The 20,867-nt window shown below is 42.2% G+C and overlaps 1 protein-coding gene and 1 pseudogene across 4 annotated transcripts in view; both read right to left on the bottom strand.

The window, feature by feature from the left end:
• Positions 1–20,867, bottom strand: part of CDK6 (cyclin dependent kinase 6) — a 239,358-nt gene that overhangs the window by 12,230 nt on the left and 206,261 nt on the right. For all 4 annotated transcript variants that reach the window (XM_059396854.1, XM_059396855.1, XM_059396857.1 and 1 more), the window contains exons 6-7: positions 9,363–9,413; positions 3,492–3,627 (exon numbers count right to left, since the gene is read on the bottom strand). In XM_059396854.1, the coding sequence (XP_059252837.1) occupies positions 3,492–3,627; positions 9,363–9,413 (187 nt within the window). The remainder of the gene's footprint in view (positions 1–3,491; positions 3,628–9,362; positions 9,414–20,867) is intronic.
• LOC132016963 (U4 spliceosomal RNA) lies at positions 15,534–15,617 on the bottom strand (annotated as a pseudogene).

Below are 20,867 nucleotides of genomic sequence, written 5' to 3'. Positions count from 1 at the left end.
GAGAAAATTAGGTAGTGACATTAGAAAAGGAAGCAGCCAGTTTAATCCCCAGGACAGAGGGACAAAGAAAAAAAAAGTTGTGGGAACATGTTCAAGATAGAGAGACATGTCCCTAGAGGACTGTGAGGGAGGAAGCCCATTCCCACAGCTATCCTGATGGGCTTAGAGCTGGGAAGAGGGTGGAGAGGAGAACTCCTTAGCCTAATGTGAGTGTGTGAGAATCTCAGGTTGGAAGTCTCTTTCTTTTTTTAACGATTTTATTTATTTATTTGAGAGGGAGGGAGAGACACAGAGAGAGAGCGCGCACCCACACACCTGCGCTCAATGGTCTGGGAGGGGCAGAAGGAGAGGGAGAGGCAGACTCCCTGCCAAGTAGTGAGCCCATTTTGGGGCTCCATCCCAGGACCCTGGAATCATGACCTGAGCCGAAGGCAGGACGCTCAACTGACCGAGCCACCCAGGTGCCCCAAATTGGAAGTCTTAATACTTAAATCCTACAGAAACATTGATAGACATGGTGGCTAAGTCCCATCAGTGTTCTACCTCAACAGAGAAATTAGATGACTTGAGAATTAATTCAAAGTCTTGTGTAAGAATCTTGTTTCTCCAAGAAAATCTAATTTACTTGCCAAATAACTGATAAAATGAACTTCCAGAACTGCTATTTAGTCAAGAATTGACTACTGTGATGGACTGGATCATTTTTCAACATGTATCCTCCTCCTTCCCACCCCTCCCTTCACGGAAGAAATATTCTTTCTTCTATTAGAGTTGGCCTTGGCCATGTAACTTACTTTGGCCAATGGAACGTGGACAGAAGCAGCAGGGTGCCTTCCAAGCCTAGGCCATTGGGGCCATCATGTGTTTCTGCTTGCCCTTCTGGGAGCATCCACCTTCTATTATGAGAAAAACATGCCCCAGGGACCCAAAGGGCCTCTTGTTCTGGGGCCCAGAATGGGACACACGGAGAACACTTGTCCTTGACTCACAGGCCGCAGCACAGTGGTCTCTGCCAACCTGCAGACCCGTGAGCAAGAAATAAATGCTTACTGCTGTATGCCAGGGAGATTTTTGGGTTGTACGTTATGCAGCAAAAGCATACTAATCCAAGGAAATCCCTTGTCTCCTAGTATGTGCCTCAAGACTCTGAAAACAGTTCGACAGCAGAAACTTTTTTTAGCAAGAACTTCATACTTGGAATAAGTACCCAGCCTCTCAAGTTAACTACGATGAAGGGGACAAAACTTATAAAGATGGGTAGGCTTTGGATGTTAAAAATAATCATCCCCCTGAATGGTCTTATGACTGTGCACGACTTACATGTGTGAGAACATTTGTAAACACCAAGGTAGACATCCATCCGTACACGGCTGAGACACTAGAGTGTCAGCCTTGTTTTCAAATAAAATAAAGGACAATTCTCAGAGTGCTAAAACTCAAATGCTGTTTCTTAAATGAAACAACTTTCGGAAATACCTTTCCCTCTTTCATCTTTACTAAATCACTTTGAAAAGAGGCAACAAATATGGCTGGGGTTTCAGCTGCTTCTCTGGTACTGGACGGCTCTCTTTCTTCTGCTCCATAGTCCTCCCCTGTGTCCCTCTAGCAGGAAACAGTAAGATCTTTCAGGGGTTCTAAGCTTTGAGGTCCTGGGCTGTCCTCTCCTGGAATGCCCGTGAATTATTATGTTTTATCCTTATGCTTCTTCTAGTCCTGATGTCACTGGGGCTGCTTCTTGTTCCTTTGTTTTTTCTAATCTCTGCTGACACTGTCACCCTCTGCTTTGTGTCTCTGGTAGTCTCTTTGTGCCTTTTTCTTCTCTGTCTGCTACTTCTCTAGTTGAGCACGCGTTGTGTTGTATGACTTGGAAAGTCACCACTAGTGGGAGACACTGAATGAGCCTGGGGCATTGTCTGCTATCTTTACATTTTAAGGTGATTCCTCCTGATGTTGTAATTAACAGATACCCTGAGCCGTCTCTGGGTATCCCAGTAGCTAAAGGAGTGGGATGCTTCACTACTAAAATTGGCTATCATTGTGATTCTGTGTCCAGAATCTTCTAAGAGGAGCATTCCATTCAAAGTTCTTGCTGAAAAGGAAAGCCCATGGCGGCCGTTTTTTTTTTTTTTTAAACACATCGTCCCTTCCTGGCACAGCTGACTGGACCAGGAATGGTGACTGGGCTCTAGGCAGCAACTCTTATCATGGCTTGGCCAAAAAGGTGAGGTGTGTTGGCCACATTCTTCCTTTTAGGAATCCGATGTAGGAAATACTAACAGAACAAATGTGAGCAGTGGAGGTTAGAGCTCAAAGCATCCATGAGTTGGCTGAAGTTCTGAAGTCAAAGGGCCCGGCACAGCTAAGGGGGGCAGAAAGTACTACCGAAAAGAGGCAGCGAGGGGGAGAAAAGGCCTGCGGGGCAGAGACAAGCAGACACCCGGTGATGAGAGCATTCACACTCCGGGTGGCTTTCCACTGCCAGGCCACATGAAACATTCCATCAAACCCCCTTTTCCTAAGGTAATGCAAGTACTTGTCTGTTATCTGAAACCCGGGAAAAATTTTCCTGAACAGCAGGTGAGTCAGCAAGTGTGTCGGCACAGTGAGCCTCTGTACAGGAGACTATATTCTCCTTTCTAATGATAATAACTGATTTCCAAGGATCTGAGTCAAAGTCCTTAGTGAGTGTCTTAGGGAATAAAGCCGTCCTCCGTATCGTGGCGGCGCAGGGAATCTGAGTAAGCCGGAAAACGAGCCACCATCAGGTGAAGATGGAATTAGGGCTTTCGCTGGGAGACCCCATGGCTCTGCGAACATACCCATGAATGGCTGTGTCCACGAAGAGCTAAAGAAGAACATTTCTACCACAGCCTACAGACTTGTTGGTCTGCGTCGGAAATGTAGACTGTTTCGGCAGAACGGAGCCCTGGTGCCTCCAGGTCCAGGAGCACTTTCTTGGTGAGATATCAAAGGTTGTCAGTAGTAGGGAAAGGATACACTCATTACTCACTGGGTTCTGAACACCAAGGGTAGCTCAACAGGTCCACTCCTCTACCTTTGGTCTGTCCCCTGAGTGTAGGGAAGGATGTGGAAGGCCAAGTATTACAAGTCTGAGTCTCAAACAGAACACGAGTCCTTATGTTCGGTGAGGTACTTTCTACCTGCACGCCACCTTCACTGCCTATGGAAAGCGTGTGTCTAGATCAATCGAGAGGCTTCTGTGGCTGCGTTCAAATGAACATTGAAAGACGACCAACTGAAAGCGTGTGGATCAGACTCTTTCTCTTTCTGCAGGAAGCGAAGGTATTCCAGAGTCAGAGGCCACCAGCTCCCGCAGATGTGGGAATGAAAGCTGAAGAGAGGTTGTGGCCTCTTGCTCTATGCGGTTATGGTATGTGATGCCAAATGCTGCGTCCACCTCCCCGGGGACCACCTGGCGGACAGGTTACGTCCCTCAACAGCACCATATAGACCGACTCTGGTGAACTTACCAGAAGTAGGTCTTTGCCTTGTTCATCAATATCTGTTACAAACTTCTCAATCGGCTGAGGAGCTTTTGCGTGAAATGCCTGCCTGGGAAGGGCGACATCTCTAGGCCAGTCTTCTTCTCCTGGGAGTCCAATTACGCTACAAAAGAACCAGGTGTGAACGTTAGCATCATTAGCTGCCATGCTGAAGCTATTTCCCCATCGAAATCCAGATGATGGTGAAGTCTGAGAGGCAGGCATGGGGTACACAGCATACTGGGGGCCCCTCACTGATGTTACTGGCCAGTCGGTCATCTCTGTCCTACTGCGATACAGAGATCACAGAGTAGAGGGCCGTCTCACAGGAGCATTGTAAAATTCACCGGAAGCGGTAAGAGAATCCTCTGGTGGCACATAGTAAACGTATGAGGGGATGCGGAAAGAGAAAACAGTATTATTACCAGTAAGTCCTGACATACTGACAGAGTAGCAGGCCCACACAGGCATTATTTTCCTTTATGCCCAAGACTGCTTTTTGTATTCTGATCATATTGACATGCTTTTATGATGCTCATCGAGCATGACTCATTAACAAATAAATTTGGTTGCACTTTGGGCTAAAGAATAATTCTCCAAACAGTAATTACATACGTCAGAATCAGACCAAAAAGAGGCTAAAAAGGTATGCTAATCCTGTGCTAGGCAAACACTATTTTATCATTTAATTTCAAATCAAATTAATTTAGTTTATATATATTTTATATTAAAAATAAGTAATTTTTGTGTTTTAAAAGATTTTATTTATTTATTTTAGAGAGCAAGCGAGCAAGTGGGGGGAGGAACAGAGGGAGAGAGACAAGCAGACTCTGGGCTGAGCACAGCCTGACACAGGGCTTGGTTTCGCAACCTTGAGATCATGACCTGAGCCAAAATCAAGAGCCGGATGATTAACTGACTGAGCCACCCAGGCGCCCCTACAAAACTATTTTATGGTATTCCAAAGTGAGCAAGCAATAAATAAAGGCAATATCATTTATGTTTCCCCCCAAAATTATTCTGGGGTCAGAAACATGGAGAGAGGGTCAAGTGATACAGAAACAGTACAGGCATTGTATGTCAACTATATTTAAATACGAAAAATAAATTAAAAAAAAAAGCATAGGTTTTGGAAAAGGCAGAATTGGGTTCAAATTCTGGGTTTCACTAATTGGCAGATAAGGACAAATTACTTAACTTCTGTGAGCCTCATAGCCTTCCTTATTTATTAACAATCATAATTTACAGTGATAATTTATATGAAATGCATAGCACAGTGCCTGACACACAGTACTTGTCAATATCAATACATTACCCATTATTATTTTAAAGATTTTACTGATTTGAGACAGAGAGAGCGAGCATGAGAGAGGGGAGGGGCAGTGGAAGAAGGAGAAGCAGAATCCCCCAATGAGCAAGGAGCCCGACATGGGGCCGGATCCCAGGACTCCAAGATCATAACCTGAGATGAAGGCAGATGCCCAACCAAATGAGGCATCCAGATGCCCCACCCATTATTATTATTGTAAGAGGCAAATAATGTTATTAATCTAAAATGCACAATGTATCACTACCACACTAAAAATACAAACTATTGAGTTCTATTGATATGTGACTTGAGGTTCTTCAGAAATGTTATTAGGTCAGTGGCTTTATACAACTTATACACTATGGAGATTTTTTAAAAAGAAGATTTTATTTACTTATTTGAAAGAGATAGCTCACGTGAATTGGGGGGCGGTGACAAGCAGAGTCCATGTTTAGCACAGAGCCTGATGGGGGACAAAGGGGGCCACATCCACCACTCCAAGATCACGACCCACCGGAAACCAAGAGTGGGATGCTCAACGGACTGAGCCACCCACGTGCCCCTGCACCATGGAGATATTATTTAAAGTGTATGTATATAGGGGTGCCTGGGTAAGTCACTTGGTTGAACGTTTGCCTTTGGCTCAGGTCATGATCTCAGGGTCCTGGGATCCAGCCCTGAGTCGAGCTCCCTCCTCATTGGCAAGTCTGCTTCTCCCTCTCCCTCTGTGATCTCTCTGACTTTCACTCTCTCTCAAATAAATAAATAAAATCTTAAAAAAAAATAAAGTCTATGTATAGATAGTAATTAGGTTTGAACAAGGGAAATCAGGGGGTGCAAGAACTTAGGTATCTCACTTATAGACTCTAACTCCAAACTGAGAAGTTATAGTGTAGTGGACAGAATATACGGCTATTCAAATTGACCACACTTTTTTTTTTAAGCTTTTATTTTTTTTATTTTAAAGATTTTACTTATTTATCAGAGAGAGAGGGAGAGAGCGAGCACAGGCAGACAGAATGGCAGTCAGAGACAGAGGGAGAAGCAGGCTCCCTGCTGAGCAAGGAGCCCGATGTGGGACTCGATCCCAGGATGCTGGGACCATGAACTGAGTCGAAGGCAGCTGCTTAACCAACTGAGCCACCCAGGCGTCCCTAAGCTTTTATTTTTAAGTAATCTCTACACCCCATGTGGGGCTCGAACTTACAACCCTGAGATCAAGAGTTGCATGCTCTACCAACTGAGCCAGCCAGATGCCCCTGACCAAATTATTTTAACTACAGTTAGAAATGGTGCCAGCCTGCATCAGAGCCCTCTCCTTGGCCTGCACTCACTGGGACAAAGGTCGAGAAGATAGGTCCTCCTGAATGGATTTCCAGGTTTCAGGAAGATGTGGCTGTGAATATCACAGGCTCTCTGTAAGGCTCTCTTTCCCCCTGCCTTCCCTCAACACAGCCCAGGTTATAGACCTCATCTAGGAAGAGCAGACACCTGTATTGTAATTGCACCTGTCACTAGGTGCCCGGGAAAAGACACTGTAATCCTACCTCTGTTGGACATGCTGGGAGAGCTACAGTGTTGAAGCAAATAAAGACAGACTCATGGACACAGCTACCAGAACAAGTGAAGGGAAATGACAACTTGGGCAATACACAAATTTGCTTAATAGCAAGATCTAGAGTAAGAATAGAAAGAAAAAAGATACCACTATTAATTATGTATATATATATATATATATATATATATATATATATATATATATATGCTTGGAAAGAATGGGATAGGTAGAGGAAGAAGAGATTGCTTATGAAAGAACTTTATTTGCTTCATTTTTAGCCTTTCAGCTATTTTTATATATTTTTTGCATATCATCGCCAATCATCTAGAAATCAATTATAAAAATTCTTAGTAATAATTTAAAATCTTTTCAAATATATTGAAATAAACTGGGTAGTATGAGCAGCTGTAGGCCAAGAGCAAAGCAGAGTGCCTCTGTGTGTACATGTATGTGTGGTTACATGTCTAGCTAGCTAGCTATATAATAACTTTCAAAAGTATTTCTAAATCTGTTGCCTCCTCTGATCCTATAATGACCTCCTGAGACACAAAGGTCATTATTACTTCCTTTTTATAGATGTGGAAAGGAAGGGATGAGTGAAATTTATCAATCACACAGTGAAAGTTCAGCCACAGATCAGGAATGGGAGGGAACCCAGCTCTCCTTATTCCAAAGCCAATATTTTGTTTCCATTTAACTATGACTCTGCTCTAAAGAATGCTCTAAAATGTCACGAGCTAACAGCATTCAGTTTCACTTTCAAAGTACTTGCTGTTCTTTGAAGTATAAATCTTTCTAAATGCAGAAACAGTTCTCCCTGTAAGAGAATGTAAATGTGGCTTTCCTAAAAAAAAAAAAAATCTCTTTAATACAGAGTATGAACTCTAATGGCCCATATACGAATGTTCTGAGACTCTGATAGGTCCATTAAAAAGTGCTTGCATCAAATTTCAGTATTTGGACAGCTGAATATAAGCCTTAAAAGTTGACATTTGTACTATAAAGACTGACAGCACAAAATCTATAAATGGCAGAAGGGACAGAAATCATTTTTCAAGTCCTTTAGAAATGACACTAGGGTGCAGCATTGTCCCTTTTCTTTATGCCAAAGTAACAAATGCAGAGTAAACAGAACATAATCTCAGCAAACAGTGCTAGAAACCAAGAAGGAAATGCTGAAGGCATAAGGCCTACAGAACTTCACAGCTTCTTATTTGCTGGAAACCTAGGGTCTCAGGCCTTTGCCGCAGCGGGGACTGGCTTTCCCTTGGGTGCAAGGTCAAACATGTTTGTCAGAAGTTCTTTCGGGTCCATCTCCCTGGCTTCAAATATGAAGGGGCACTAACAAGGCTAACAAGTCCACAGAGCCCAGAGCTAGAGGTGGACAGAACGCCCAGGTGATGTCCATAAGGGAAAGGCGGTGACGGGTTTAAGGTCTGGCAAGCTGGGTGCTGTCAAGATCACTTTTCCTTTTAACAGAGTCACTGGTGTGTCTGACTTTCCCGGTTCCTGCTTCAAGTTCTCACTGCACACAAGCTACATTCAACAGTGATGCGGAAGACTAGAGTGGGGTTCATCACTTTATGAGCACAGAAGCTGACATCCAGAAGAAGAGAGAACATGAGTTTTGTCCTGAATCTGTCCATCTTATGAAGTGGCAGGAGGAGGAGGGGGAGGAGCGGGAGGAAGGTGACCCGGAGGAGGAGGAGGGGGAGGCGCAGGAGTCTTGGCAGCAACCCTGGGCCAGGGAAGCCCCCACACAGTAACACCAACAAATATGTTTCAGGCCTTAAAGCCATGGGGTGTGAATCAGCAGTGGACTGGCATCATAAGTCTAGTGGAGCTTTCCAGTCACTAGAAGAACAAATTGAAGTTCCAGGTTTATTCTAACTGTTTTAAGCAGTCATGCTCCGGGGGATAGCATTAACATATAATTAGTTTCTTTACGGGTATTTTTCACCAGTTTTATGGACTGAAAATTTCATAAAGATCACTGAAATTCCTACAAAAATGTTACAGACCAATGATGGGGGGGGGGGGCTACTTCTGGCTCTGGAACTCCCACTTTTTTTTTCTTACTTCACCCTGATTCTGATGGGGCTTGAGAAGTGCACATACTTCATGCTTTCTGAGAGGAAAAGCCCCTTCTTAACATTCTAGAAACATGAAAGCATCCATACTCCCACAGGCACAAACATGTAGACATGAATAGAACTCTGCAAATCATTGAGCCAAGTAACAATTAGATCCAAAGAATTTGAGTGCAAGAAAGGATCTTAGAATTTACATCCAAAGTTTCATTATTCAGGTGAAGAAGTTAACGAACAAAAAGGTTAAACAATTAATGATGAATTATAACCACAGCAACCGTTTTAAAAGCATTCACTATGTACCAGGCATCGTGTATACACTTTACACAGCATTTTAAATGACTTTCTCAAGATTGCACAGAATTTAGCCACAAACATACGGTTAGAACCTGGAAGTCTCATTTTCTGTGTCGGTGCTCCAAAGAAAAATGGCTTGCGGAGCTTACCAACCAACCGAAACAAAACAATGCAAAACCAATCTAGATGACTCAATGGGGATACTCAATGGGGACAGGAGGCCCAGAGGGCAAGGATGGGTTACCAGGCAACCAAGCACCTCACCTCAGATGGTGGATGCACGTGAAATGGCCTCAAGCAGACAATACATCTGAACACAAGAAATGGAGCTCAGTCAAGTGGAGAAGGAGGATCCTGGAAAAGATTGACAGGAGCAACATAGAACCTTCCAGAGCTTCTATGTTAGGCCATACATCATGATGGGCTCTGCGTAAAACAGCATGTCTGCCATGTCCCCACTCACCACACAAATAGTAAGACCAACTGAGGGGGCAGTGTGGGGAAGGAAAGACAAGAGATAAACGTTTATTATGAATGTCAGACGAAAGGCACTGCGATTGCTTTAAGGCTACGGATGTTGATGTAAATTTACAGTTACTACTTACTCCAAGATTTTTCCAAGCTGATCGACATCCGAACTTCCCCGAAAAAGAGGCCTACAAGAATAAAGATACATATTAAACAGAGAATTTTCTCAAGTTACCATTCAGTCATATTGGTCATGATACCACTGGTCACAGGAAGCAAAAACATTCTTCAAGGGTGAGGAAGGTGTAAAGAAGCGAGACACCTCTCCTTTGGACAGTGAAGGTTTTTCTTGCATTTCACTTCACGGTAAGGATCTCTCATCAGTATTTGCGGGTCCCTGACTCCCCGGTTTTATCACCATGGTGGGCATTCTATTCACACTCACTGCAACGGCAGTGCCTTTGGGGAGATACAGGCCTCGGTTTCAAAGCCCTACCCAACTTCCCGATAGTGTAGAACACATCACTGTTCTGGTCTGGAGCGTGGGGTAACGTGGGCTTCTTGGAACCTTGGAAACTTCTAGGAAACTTGGAAACTTCTTTGAGCACCCTTTCCTCACCTCTCTGCTATCGCAGGACTTCCTCAGGGCGAACCTCTCTCTCTACGGGTCCTGATCCTGCAGTGTGACATGACCTCAGGACCCATTTTTCTAATTTTGTCACCTTCCTTTCTCACAGCATTACGGAACTTAGCCATCACTCCGGGCTTCAGAGGCGACCATGAACACACAGCCCTCAGTGTCTACATTGAACATTTAACTGGTAATTAAATGAGCTCACTTGGTGATGTTTTTGGCATTTTCCCAAGTGGATCAATACCCCTGGAGGGCAAGAATTTCTCTTTCTCTAATTGCCCTTAGCCTTTGGCCTTGTGCTTTACCTAGTGCTTTGCCCTAATCTTTGGCCTAGTGCTTGGTTAATAAATATTTTATTTAATATATTCCTATGGCACATGTGGAAATGTTTCCTAATCCCCTGCTCAATGACTGACCGATATTTTTCAACAATAATGTGCTTTAAAAAATGTCTGTAGCCTATGACCAGAAACCATGTTTTTAAAATGTTATGTATCAATTATAAGTATAAATATTATATATCAATTTTAGAAAAGCCAAACAATGGAGTCTTAACAGCTGTTATTTCTAGAACACTAATGTTGAACCTGACGTGATGCCATGTGCTTCCCAAACATTATCTCATTTAATTCTCACAAAAATTTCAGGGGGAAGGTAGTATTATTATCACCCCTATTTTCTGATGAGCATATAGGATTGGAGGTGTTTCATGACTTAGTGAAGGACAAATAAAATGCCGACTTAAAATTCAAACCAGGTCCGCCTTGCCCCAAAGCCTATCTGCTTCATCATTATATTGTAATACGTTTCTTTTGGTTACTAGTGTTCTCCACACTCACAGACAGCCCCTACAGCTGAGCCTCTGGGGTGAAACAGTGCAGAGACAGTGTGAAGAGCACTTTATAGAGAACCCGGCGTCTCGCAAGCAGGTGCCTATGGTCTTCTGTACTTGGACTGCTTTGCCAATGTCCAAGTGTCTTTAAATTCTTCCCCTGCTCTAACAAGGAACAAAGCAAATCACCAGACTGATGGAAGTTCTCTATTCTTTCCATATACTTTCTGTATTATGGCCTTTCTAAATTTTTTAAATTTAAGTTTTGGGTTTTTTTGAAGATTTTATTTTTAAGGAATTTCTATACCCAACACAGGGCTCGAGTTTACAGCCCTGAGATCAAGAGTTGCATACTCAACTGACTGAGTCAGCTAGATGCCCCTTAATTAGGTTTTTGATTTTAATTCTGGTATAGTCGACACACAGTGTTAGGCCCTTCTAGATTTTTACATTCTTCCCCCAGTGCAACTGTTTTACAACTGTTTTGCTCCCATCTTAATGGATAACACCATTTTTCTTTTCCTTTCCAAAGCACAGAACTTGGCTTGCACAGAAACAACAGTGTCCTTTCTTTTCACACTCCTGTTTCCTTAGTATTAAGGTATAAAATTACAAAACTACGTATGACCAGCATTCTGAGGTTTGGACAAACACAAACAACCCCTCTTTGTGTCGCATGTATCACACGTATCTTGGATGGCTTGACGGATGGGCACGCTGGGTCAGCAGGCACAGAGGGAACCGAGGACACGCCTTTAATCGGAGGAGCTGATGAGGCAGCTTTGTAAACATAGCAAGCCCCTCACCTTGCGTGAAGAAGGCTGGTACCCACAGGATCATGGAGCCCCTTAAAAGAAACTGGCCATGGCTATTGGGACACAAACAAGGCAGGCTACCTTGAGTGGATTTGTTTCCAGGCAGAAGCACTAGCCCTCCTCTTTCCTGAGGTGGGTTCTGGGACCCCAGCCTGAAGCTCAGCTCTGGTGGGGCTCATGCTCTCACTGGTTTGCTTTGTGGCTCCCTTTTTGTTTTTCTCCCTTGGCAATATTGTAACATTTTTGCTAGCTCCACTATGCACTGAAGCAAATGATTGCTATATTTTATCTTACATTTGCTATGTTTTAGCAGAGGGCTTTCAGATCATGTAGTCCACCATACTTCCAAAGCCTGAAGTCTTGTCTCTCTTGGCTGGACCTGGCCACACACAATGAAATGTGCGTTTACATCCTTGAGTTAGAACTCGCTCATGAGTTTGGCCTGCTTTCATGAGTGCAAGAAGCAGAAAGGTCTGAATCCTAACCACTTCTCTGTGACCTTCTGTGGGGAATACTAGAAACTCCAAAGCAACAATTCACTGTATGGCTCAGAATGACTTTTGCCACATAGGAAGAGCTGACATGGGACTGTGAGGTCTATTAATTGGGCTTGATGATGGATATGGATTGGCTTGAGTTATATAGAACCACTACATCCTGACCGTATGCAGTTAACTCCTCTAAAACAGTTGGGTGCAAAGACACAGTCACAAGGTAATGGCAATGAGCCACATGAAGGTGGAGGGCAAGTCTACCTGGAACTGGTACTCTTAGTTGACCAAAAGGTGGTCATGAATGTGATCAAATTCTTAGGACCATCCATTCAGTTTGGGGCTGAGAAAGTTTAAGTTTGTATGTGATAGAAGATGCTATGTTCATTAGACACATGCAGAATTGACAATGGATTTAGAGGAAAGATGAAAGCTTTCATCATGATTACCTCTTTGGGGTGCTATAGTGGAATCCCAAAATGTAAGAATAAGATTGTCTCAATTCTATGATACAATTTGTCTTTAAATAAGGCTCTGTGGTCAAAAGTCTTGGCTGTATCAGGTCTGTGACCTGGATGCACTAGGTGCTGAGGACTGTATTTTTACTAAGGTTACTTTGCTATTTCTTCCTTCCTCAGATAGGCTGAGTTAAATACTCTTCAACTCATGTAATTTATGGCATATTTCAGGTGGACAATGATGGACATCTTTGACTATATTCTTTGATTTAGTGGCAAGGGAGAGTTTAATTTTACTGCCTTGAATAATTTTATAATTGTAGGAATGATTCAGCTAAAACACACACATACATGAGTCAAACTTGGCTGGTTCTTTATTACCATGACATAAGGCCGAGCTGGAAGGAAATAGAAGGCTGAAGGACCAACATGGGGGAGAGCAAGACACAGAAAGAATGAAAGACAGCTGAACTAGAGATGGCCAGACAGAGACAATGTGAGGAGGTCCCAAATAACTCTGAACTCTGTTTCTTCCTACTGCCTAAACACCTACCTTTCCTGGAAATCTCAGGGCATATTTATATGGGCCCTTCACGATGACTGAAGATATGAGGGAATATTTTACTCTGTATCATGAGACAGAGGCTCATAAAATGAAAAAGTCATACATTTTTCAGTCACTGCAGGGAGAGGAACCACTAAGCTATCCTAGAAGCCTCCTGTCCCAGGTGACATACTTACTAATTCTTTTATTTTTTTAATTTTTTTTATTTTAAAGATTTTATTTATTTATTTGATAGAGAGAGATCACAAGTAGGCAGAGAGGCAGGCAGAGAGAGAGGAGGAAGCAGGCTCCCTGCTGAGCAGCGAGCCCGATGCGGGACTCGATCCCAGGACGCTGAGATCATGACCTGAGCCGAAGGCAGCGGCTTAACCCACTGAGCCACCCAGGCACCCCTTACTAATTCTTTTAAACTAATTACTTAAAAATAAAATTAACAAAAGAGATATTCTACTGAAAGCAGTAAATCTGAAGCCTGGTTTTATATTTTTTAAAAAACACTTCTTTTTTATATATAAATTTTGGGGGAGGAGAGGTTAACTAGCAAAATGGGAAAGATTATACCTACCAAGAACATCCCCAAATAAAAACTGTGCAATTATTTTATTGGATTAATAGACTAAAAAATCCCTTTATTATACACGGCATTACTGAAGGACAGTAACTTTTATGTATTTTACTATATCAAAAACTATAATTAATTAATTACTTCAGGTGACTTCTTTCAGTAATTTAACCAAATGTTTGGGTAACGGTGCACAAACATTATCGGTAAAAGTCTTTTGTTCAATCTACATTTCACGGATCCATTTCTAATTTTATACATTTCCTTTCTCTTCACCTGAGCTATGATCCTCCTTTTTCCTCTGATTTTCTCCACACTCACTTCTTGGGATGATGAGCTTCTTTTGCATAAGCCTCCTCCCATCTCTCATGGCCCTCAACTTCTTTTCTATTTCAAATTCCCACATAAACAGAACTGGACCCTACTGGAAGACTTGGCCATTCTACTCTTTGAAGTCAATTTATTTGACAAGATAAATAATATTTGGGGGAAAATATCTGAAACTGAACATTGTTATGTTTTTATGAAAGAGAATTTTAGGTTATTTCCAAGTATTTTCTTCAAATACCTTTCTTCACTATTATGCTTGATAATAGTTAATGCTGATAAGATAAACTTACTACAAACAATAAATTTTAATTTATAAATATAAGCATTTTTTTCAACTAAAAGGGGATTATTGCAAAATACAATGACTAATTGCATTCATTTCAAACCAGAGCAAAGTAAATTTTCTTCTCATATGACCATAGGTGCTGCATGCCACAACAAAATGGTTCCTGGGGTTTTCTGTAGCAAGGATTTTTCCCAAAGCTTTTTGTGAATTTCAGCCCTTAATGCACACCACTCCCATCCCCCCCACATGTTGATTTTTCCAGGTATTTGTCAACCGGGGAAAGGGCATAGGCTTTGGTGATGAACTGTCCTAGGTGTGAATCGCTACTCAGTCATTTCTCTCTGAATGATCTTAGGAAAGTCACTTAGCCTCTTTGAAGCTTATTTGCTTTATCTGTAAAATGTCCAGGTTATAGGACTGTAGGTTATACCTACAGTAAGTGGCAACTAAACACACAAATACTTTCTCACACTCATACATGGTAGACATCTCTCTTGTTCCTGGCCACTGCTATACACAAATGACAACAAAGTGTTTCACATAGTGAATAAGAAAGGAAAGGAACACTTGTCACCACACAGTGGAAGCCCAAATCATAGTAAAGGCTAATAATTCCTCCTCTGGGGTCACTATTCTCTACTTTGTTCCAACTCTTATACCTTTACCATCAGGAAAACAAAGAATGAATGTGGGCGCCTGGGTGGCTCAGTGGGTTAGGCCACTGCCTTCGGCTCAGGTCATGGTCTCAGGGTCCTGGGATCGAGTCCCGCATCGGGCTCTCTGCTCAGCAGGGAGCCTGCTTCCCTCTCTCTCTCTCTCTCTGCCTGCCTCTCCGTCTACTTGTGATCTCTCTCTGACAAATAAATAAATAAAATCTTAAAAAAAAAAAAAAAAGAATGAATGTCAGGTTTTCAAATAAGGTTTGATTGACTTGGAATTGGCAAGATCATTTCTTCCTCTGTACGTAGTTTTAGCAACACTCACCGCATCTTTTTTAAGCATGAAGTGATTTTTCTTGGGTCAAATGACAAAGAACATCAAGTTTCAGATCACATGCCTTTTTAAACAAACTAAAAGAACATGTAACTATCATTCATAAGCTCAATAAACAGTGGAAAACATTTAGAAGTAGGGTATGTTTTCTAGCAGATGAGACGTGTATGCTAATATGTCTGTTATGGGAAGGAAATGATTCATGCAGAAGGGAAGATGAAAGGTTTCGTTCAGTTACAGTACTTTCATTGTACTAAAAAGACGAGGAAGTCATGGATCACCCTATAGAACACCTCAGTAACCTGCATTTGACCTGCAGTTGTGCTGTAGCTGCTATCTTTCTTGATTAGCAGAGGAATTTTCAATTAGTAATAATCGTGCCTCAGATAAACCTCATTGGCTACTATACTGCCACTGCACAAAGCTGGCAGAGGGATTTTCCATGTCCATAACATGACCTTTGGAAATATATTGCTTACTATTTTACGCTTGCTCCTGTGTTCAGGTATAGAGAGAGCCGTTATCTGTTAAATTAAAAATGTTAACTTATCACTTTACAATTACCACCTATTCAAATAATCAGATTAAGCAGAAAATCAATTAACTGATTTGCTTCGTAAACACTAATTGAGTGATCACCCACTAAGCACACAAGACTGCATTAGATGCTGGGAGATAACCCTTCCCCCCAAATATATATTAAATATAAATATTATATAATATATGGTCTTACTATATAATATACATATATTTCAGTTACACATTTTAATACAAATATATAAAATATAAATTTATAATATCTATAAATATATATGTATATGTGTGTTTGTGTATGTATGTATATATATATAACAAACTACCATAATGATCCTTGCTTCTGTGGGAGACATGAGATACAAACGTGGGATCTTGAAATAAAGAAGTTTATCTCATGTTACTTTGGGAGACAAAAGCTCAAGACAATCATTTAATCTTTACTAAAATGTTGGGAGATAGTCTGACTGACTGTCTTTTACAGATGCGAAGTAAAGAAACTTAATCAAGGAAGCTCTGCTCAGTGAGTGGCAGAGCTGGTCTGCCTGACTCCAACGGACAGCAAACAGAAGCAGTGTTTTAGAAAGATTGATTATGGCAGAGGTTTCCTGAGTCACTCAGAGGGGATGAAGACAGAGCCAGGGAGGCCAATGGGGAGGTCAGAGAATGAATCAAAGAGATCACAAGGACCTAACTCAGAGGGAGAGAGCAGATGGGAAAGGACCCAAAGACATATAAGGGAAGGTGATCTGAATTTGGTAAAAAACTCAACATGTCTTGGGGGGTTAGAAGCAGCATGGTTTTAAGCTTCCAGGCTGAATGAGCAAGGTGACGAGAGGGTGGTGTGGGAAGACCAGAAGGTAACTGACTTAATTTTACACATGTTCCTTTATAATAAAAAATAATGTATAGAACAGTGCTTTGAAATCCGAGAATGAAAAACATGCCAAAGATTAGTTAAGCATACCAAGATAAATACTGGTAACGTATGTGCACGCAAACACTTGGACGTGGATGCGTGTGGTAGCACTCTTCATAACAGCCCCAAAGTGGAAACAACCCCAAGGTCCGTCAGCTGACAACGGGATAACAGAACGTCCTATAGGCATACAATGGAGTGTCGTTCAGCCATAACCAGCAATGAAGCAGGGGTGCCAGTGGCTCAGTAGGTTAAGCATCTGCCTTTGGCTCAGGTCATGATCCCAGGGTCCTAGGATCTACCTCACATGGCATCAGGATCCCTGCTCATAGGGGAGTCTGCTTCTCCCTCTTCCTCCGCCCCACCCCCTGCTCATGCTTTCTCTCTCTCTTTCTCTAAGAAATATATATAATCTTTAAACAAACAAAAAAGGAATGAAGCAGTACTATGACATGAACAACACTTGAAAACAGCAGGCTAAAGAAGCAGCTGGTCACAAAATACCATGTATTTACTGCATGATTCCATTCATACAGAAGGGGCAAAGCTAGGAAAGTAGATTAATGGAGCTGCCTAAGCCTGCGAGGCTTGAGGGGAATGAGATGTGCCTGTGCCTGTTAAAGGAATAGAGTGTCTTGCTGGGTTGATGAAAACATTCTAAACTTGATTGTGGTAACAGGTGCCCAACTCTGTGGATATACTGAATTAAAAACCACCGAATTTTTATTGGTGAATTGTACAGTATATGCACTGTAAGTCAATAAAGTGGTTTAAAAAAACAGTTAAGAAAATGTATTTCGAAGCAACGGATTCAGAAGGATGGTAAAAAACTGCTTTAGGGGACACCTGGGTGGTTCAGTCAGTTAAGTGTCTGCCTTCGGCTCAGGTCTTGATCCCAGGGTTCTGGGATAGTGCTCCCTGCTCAGCCGGGAGCCTGCTTCTCCCACTGCCTGTTGCTCCCTCTCTGCTTGTGCTCTCTCTCTCTTTGACAAATAATAAAAATCTTAAAAAAAAAAAATCAAAAACTGCTCTAAGCCCAAATACATAAAAAAGGTATAAGTACATGGTATTAGAGTGCAGTGACATTTATTTTACCATATATTCAGTCAAGCACCCATTTGGAGACTTGCTCTGTAATTTCTGAGTAACCTACTAAGAAGATCTCAATTTACCCCCAACACCTGACTCTATCAGATTAGAACTAATCTGATAAGCCAAAAAATATAATAAGCCAAAAATAATAAGCTAAAAAAGTCTCTGTATAAACAAGGGTTTTAACAGAACTATCTTCTGCTTTCCTCTGGATGGCAAGATTATGGGTGATTTGTTTGTCTTCTGCATTTTTCTATAATTTTTTCCTCAGCATCTTTATGAGCACTAAAAACTTTTATAATCAGAAGTAACCCCCCCCCCCCAGCTCTGTGACTTGCTAGATAGTACCACTTGTATGCCTTCTGTTCACCTCAGCTCTGTATCCCCTAGTCGTATGCTAACTTACTTCTATTCCTCAGTTCCCTGTTGGTCTGTCCCACCAAACTGAAAGTTCGCTGTGGACAGGGCCAGCCCTTACTTGCTTCTGTATCCAGAGCACGCGATTAACTGCCAACTCTGTTCAGGAGGGCACTCCTTTAAGGAACAGGAATGGTTACTGTCCCCCCCACTGAGAAGGCCTTCTCTCCCTTCTTCCCATCTACTTCCACCCCTCCCATCTCAAAATTCGCACCCTTGGCTCGCCTGTGGGTAATTCAAGTGCGAGCCTGTGTATTTGCTTAGATATCTACACACGAACAGATGCATTTAGAGCCCAAACCTATTTGACTGATATTGTTGTATCCGTTTATGTGGCACTAGACAGTACTGTCCTGCAAATAAGGGGTATTTATTTATTTATTTATTTATTTTTTAAATGAATATTTTATTTCTTTCTTCGGCAGAGACAGATCACAAGTAGGCAGAGAGGCAGGCAGAGAGAGAGGAGGAAGCAGGCTCCCTGCCGAACAAAGAGCCCGATGCGGGGCTCGATCCCAGGACCCTGAGATCATGACCTGAGCTGAAGGCAGAGGCTTTAACCCACTGAGCCACCCAGGCACCCCAAATAAGGGGTATTTAAAAAGGGGGGGGGAGGCTGGTTGACAATTAGTCTCTGAAATCTAAAATCTCACTAAAACCATCAGAGAAGTAGCAAGAGGCACACAAGAGAGGCACTCTGCCCTCAGGTGCTTTTAGATCACCCAGGTATGCAGGTCAGGGATGGGCTTCTTGGAAGACAAAGAAAGAGAAGGGTTGAGAAGAAGGGTAGAAGGAGGCCAAACAGCGTGAGGGATTAAAGAGGGTGTGGAGGGGAGAGAGGTTCCAGAAGGAAACCAGCCCAGAAAGGAAGGGGTGCGCTCTCTCTCTTTGACAAATAAATAAAGGTGGGAAAGGGCAGGGATAAAAAAAATTTAAAGCCCAAGTCATACATGGCGAGGATGGGAGCAAAAAGAAGAATCTGAGATGAAGTTCTGTCCACGGAGACAGAGACTGACAGGAAAAAACCCTTACCAGGGAAGGGAGATGCTGCTGCCCTATCTGCCCACAGTAGGGGACTCGGAGTCTGGTCGTTTCCTTACAAATAAATAGCTGGATTAATTTTTCCTTGTTACCAGCTGTGAATAATTTATTTCTCCACAGAGGGCAAGTATTTTACTGGGCTATGTGTGAGTGACTTCCTTGAGAGCGAGCGAGCACTAAGAGAGGCAGACAGGAAAACCCTACCAGTTTTTCAATTCAAAATTGAGAATTAAAATTAAACCAGACCTCACCAAACCACTGGAGACTCCTGAAACACTCACAAATCTTACAAATTAATATACTTACTGACTTAGTCAATTTTACAGATGACTCAAGAAGCCCAACTGGTCATTAAGATAAAAAAAAAATGATTTCTAACCACCTCAACAAGTATTATCTGTTGTATGCCAGAAATAATTATGCTCTAAATACTTATTTAATTAAAGAATTGCCTTTCTGTTGTTGCAGTGCTATCTTTTCTTGTCTCAGTGGACTTGGGCTACTCTAACAAAAAACCACAGGCTGGGTGGCTTAAACAACAGAAATTTATTTCCTCTAGTTCTGGAGGCTGGATGTCTTGGATGAAGGTGCCAATAAGATTGGTGTCTGGGAGGACTGTCTCCCTTTGCAGCCAGCCAGTTGTTTGCTGTGTACTCACATGGTAGAGGGAGACCAAGCTCCCTTGGGTCTCTAATAAGGGCACTAATGTCATCATGGGGTTCTCATCCTCCTGACGTAAAGAACCCTAACTAATCCCAAATAACATCAAAGTTGGGGGATAGGGCTTCAACACTGAGTTTGGTGGCTGCGGTGGTAAGACACACTTTCCTCCTCATGTTACTAAATACAGTATCTTTCCAACCTTTAAAATTAGAAACAAATTAGCCACCTGGACTCAAGCTGACCCAAATGAATCAAGTCTTCTCTCTCTGAAAATGTTCTTGTCCAAGACGAGCAACAAACAAACATGATCTATCTCATTCTGTGTCTGCGATCCAAGTGCTCATTTTATATACTTTGTGGTAAGTCCCTCCCCACCCCCAATTATATGTTCAGTACTCTCACAGTGCCTTCCTTATCTCTTGTTCTCTGTTCACACTGCTCAGGTGTTTTTTTTTTTTTTTTTTTTTTTAACATATAATGTATTATTAGCCCCAGGGGTACAGTTCTGTGAATTGTCAGCTGAGTTTTTTATTTATTTAACAGAGGGAGAGAGAAGAGTACAAGCAGGGAGAACATCAGGGAGAGAGGGAGATGCAGACTCTTCACAGAGCAGGGAGCCTGGCATGGCGCTCGATTGCAGGACTCAGGGATCCTGACCTGAGCCAAAGGCAGACACCTAATCAACTGAGCCACCCAGGTGCCCTGCTCAGGGAAGTTAAGGCAGGAAAGAAATGTCATACATCAAGTGTTTTGTACAGGCTGGGTTCCTCGTTGTATTATTACATTTTCATCCTCACTCTTACCCTAATATCAGACCAAGAATACTTTGCATTTGAAAGAAAGTTTTAGCGGAGGGAAAAGAAATCTGAGTAACTCGCAAGGGTGAAGCATTTCTTTTTTTTTTTTTAAAGATTTTATTTATTTATTTGACAGAGAGAAATCACAAGTAGACGGAGAGGCAGGCAGAGAGAGAGAGAGGGAAGCAAGCTCCCTGCTGAGCAGAGAGCCCC

This window comes from Mustela nigripes, chromosome 4 (genome assembly GCF_022355385.1).
Source record: "Mustela nigripes isolate SB6536 chromosome 4, MUSNIG.SB6536, whole genome shotgun sequence".
Lineage (NCBI taxonomy): Eukaryota > Metazoa > Chordata > Mammalia > Carnivora > Mustelidae > Mustela > Mustela nigripes.
The sequence above is the reverse complement of the archived record's forward strand: the minus strand, read 5'-3'. Positions and strand labels throughout refer to the sequence as shown.